This window comes from Pyrus communis, chromosome 14 (assembly GCF_963583255.1).
Source record: "Pyrus communis chromosome 14, drPyrComm1.1, whole genome shotgun sequence".
NCBI classification, from domain to species: domain Eukaryota; kingdom Viridiplantae; phylum Streptophyta; class Magnoliopsida; order Rosales; family Rosaceae; genus Pyrus; species Pyrus communis.
This window is the reverse complement of record NC_084816.1, coordinates 10,521,998-10,524,767: the sequence shown is the minus strand read 5'-3', so window position 1 is coordinate 10,524,767 and position 2,770 is coordinate 10,521,998. Positions and strand designations below refer to the sequence as shown.

Below are 2,770 nucleotides of genomic sequence, written 5' to 3'. Positions count from 1 at the left end.
TTCGTATTACGGGCTTACATTTTCGCAATGTGAGGGGACAATTTGGTCACCGGAATCCTCATACAGGCCCAAGATGACCTTGTTTGTTGCCAAAGAGCATTGGCCTCTGTTGGAGTTCAGCTTCTTATGCAAGTATCAACGATAAACTTTTGGGTCATGTTATATAGGGATGTTGCATTCCTTGTTACTTCCCAGTCATAAATATCTAGAAAAAATATGCGAATAATGTATTAAAATTTGAAAGTACTTGTGTACCAAAAAAAATGTATCTGTGATTACTATAAATAAAAAGGAGAGAAATTTGAAGAAAGGAAAAATAAATGATACGGCGTATCAGTCCGAATACAAGCTCTAACTCATTTCATTCTCGATGTCCAATTGTTGTTGAGTCCCACATCGGCTATACAAAAAAGAAAAATTATAGTTTAAATATCTCAACCCCACTCCAACTAACACCGATGCCTTTTTTGATATAAACCCCACACCTGACGGATTATGCATGTAGTAATTAACAAGTTGTGGACAATATCTGTGTTGTTGGAAGTGGGCTCTCTATTTGCCTCTCTGATAATTCTGTATGGTATCAGAGCCAGGAAGCGAGTCATGTACTGCCACGTGATGGGTGGGTTCTCTTGGCCCCGTGCAAAGATGGTGGGTCCCTTGGCCCCACTTATAGAGCGAGTCCTCTTGGCTTCACGTGGTTGCCGTTGTGTGGACCTTCCATGTGTGACCCACTAATTGGGTCCCACGTGAGGAGGTGTGTTAAGTCCCACATCAGCTATACAAAAAGAGAAATTATAGTTTAAATATCCTAACCTCACTCCAACTAATACTGTGGCATTTTGTGATAAAACCCCATACTTGACGGATTGTGCAGGTGGTAATTAACAAGTTAGAAACATTATCGGTGTTGTTAGAAGTGGGCTCTCGGCCCGTCTCTCAGATAATTCTACAATTGTATGGTTAGGATTGGAATTCTAGAAACCATGAAGTCCAGCTTTTGTTGTGTTTTAGTTCAAACAAAAGTCACTGGAATAATGGGTTAAAGCTAGTAATTTCCATCCAATGGTTTGTTATGTAACAGAAAAACAAAAACAAAAGGTACAGATGACTGCGCTCCTAAATTTAGACCTATACCCTTCTTGGGTTGCTTATATATATCATACTCTATTCATTGATTTCTTAACCCACGCAAATAATTTGTAATCACGTTAGCTTCAACTTAAAAACATACTTCTTGAGCAATGGCCTCCCCAGTCAGTTATGCAGTGTTCATTGCTTCCTTGCTCTTATGCCTCTTGTCATCTCCAGCACCATTTGCAAATGCAAGAGCGTCTCGATTAGTTAGGAGTGTTTGCAAGCAAACCCAAGAACAATTCGGCTATAGCTATAGGCAGTGCGTAAAATCTCTTTGGAAAGATATTCCAATTAGATCGGCAACTAATCTCAAAGATCTTGATATAGCCGTTCTTAAATTAGCAGTAGCAAGTGCAGCACAAACCAAAGCTACGTTTGAAAAAGCTTTCAACGCCACCGACAAGAATGCTAATGGCACGGCAGCCATAAAGCAGTGTGTAGATTCGTATGATTTTGCGTTAGGGTCTTTTGTTTTCGCACTGCGAGGGGTCAATGACGGTGACAAATCGGTTACCGAAATCCTCACACAGGCCCAAGATGACCTTGTTCGTTGCCAAAGAGCATTGGCCTCTGTTGAAGTTCAGCTTCCTATGTCAGTGTCGACGGTGAACTTTTGGGTCATGTTATATAGGGATGTTGCATTCTTTGTTACTTCCCAGTTATTAAATATCTAGAAAAAGATATGCGAATAATGTATTAAAATTTGGAAGTACTTGCATAAGAAAAAAAAATGTATCTGTGATTACTATAAAAGGAGAGAAATTTGAAGAAAGCAAAAATAAATGATACGGATAACAAATATCACCCGTTTGCTATCATTGTTGTGTTCCTCTTTAATTTGAATTTCTTATTCACTTTACTCCGCATTGGCTTTAGCAAAGATGAAAATATGGTATATGTATTTTCATTAAAACTTGGCATCACCGTATTAGTCCGAATACAGATTCTAATTCATTTCATTCACCATTCGATTCATGCAACTTGTGTTTCTTTATCAATGGGGTGGGGAGATGTGAACTTAAAACCTTTTTAAGCATTTGGAGGAGAAAAAGTATTGCACATCCAATTTTTTTCTTCTATGCGCCCATGTCTGTCTTAAAAGCCCATTTTGTTTTATGACCTTTCCTTAGACAATCCAAAATAATTCAATAATCTTCTAAGACTGCCTCCTTTGACTAATGACATTCTTTTCAAGAATGCAAAGTCCTCCATCATGGTCAGCATATGATTAAAAAGACCTTGCTCAAGTCGCTCTTGAGTTCGCAGCAACGAATACAAACGATAGGCGTAGCTTTATAAACATTTAATCAAGAGGGATTCGAGGGAGCCTATTTAACAATATCATTTTTGGTACCGCGTGGTGCGGGGTTCATTCTAGTGGCACACATGAGATATGCCTGGGCCTCTCCACCATTTTCTTTATTTTGTATGCTTTAGACCATCTCCAATGGTGACCTAAAACCTAAAAATATTTAACCCATAAAATTTAGGTTTTAGCCCAAAAACAGCTTTTCTACTCCAACTATTTTGGCCTAAAATTTTAGCCCCAGATTATCAAAGAATGAATTAAGGCTATTTTTTTAAAATTAACTTTAAAAAAAATAAATTATGTAGACTATCCTAAATTAATTTT

At 37.9% G+C, this 2,770-nt stretch overlaps 1 protein-coding gene across 1 annotated transcript; it reads left to right on the top strand.

Annotated features, from left to right (window-relative positions):
- The first annotated feature begins 1,244 nt into the window (after positions 1 to 1,244).
- LOC137714843 (uncharacterized) lies at positions 1,245 to 1,811 on the top strand. Its single transcript, XM_068453971.1, has one exon. The coding sequence runs from the start codon at positions 1,245 to 1,247 to the stop codon at positions 1,809 to 1,811; it is 567 nt and encodes a 188-aa protein (XP_068310072.1).
- Positions 1,812 to 2,770: the final 959 nt, after the last annotated feature.

What these genes read in the sequence shown, in the direction of transcription:
- LOC137714843 (XM_068453971.1), top strand. Translation starts at nt 1,245, where the DNA reads ATGGCCTCCCCAGTCAGTTATGCAGTGTTCATTGCTTCCTTGCTCTTA.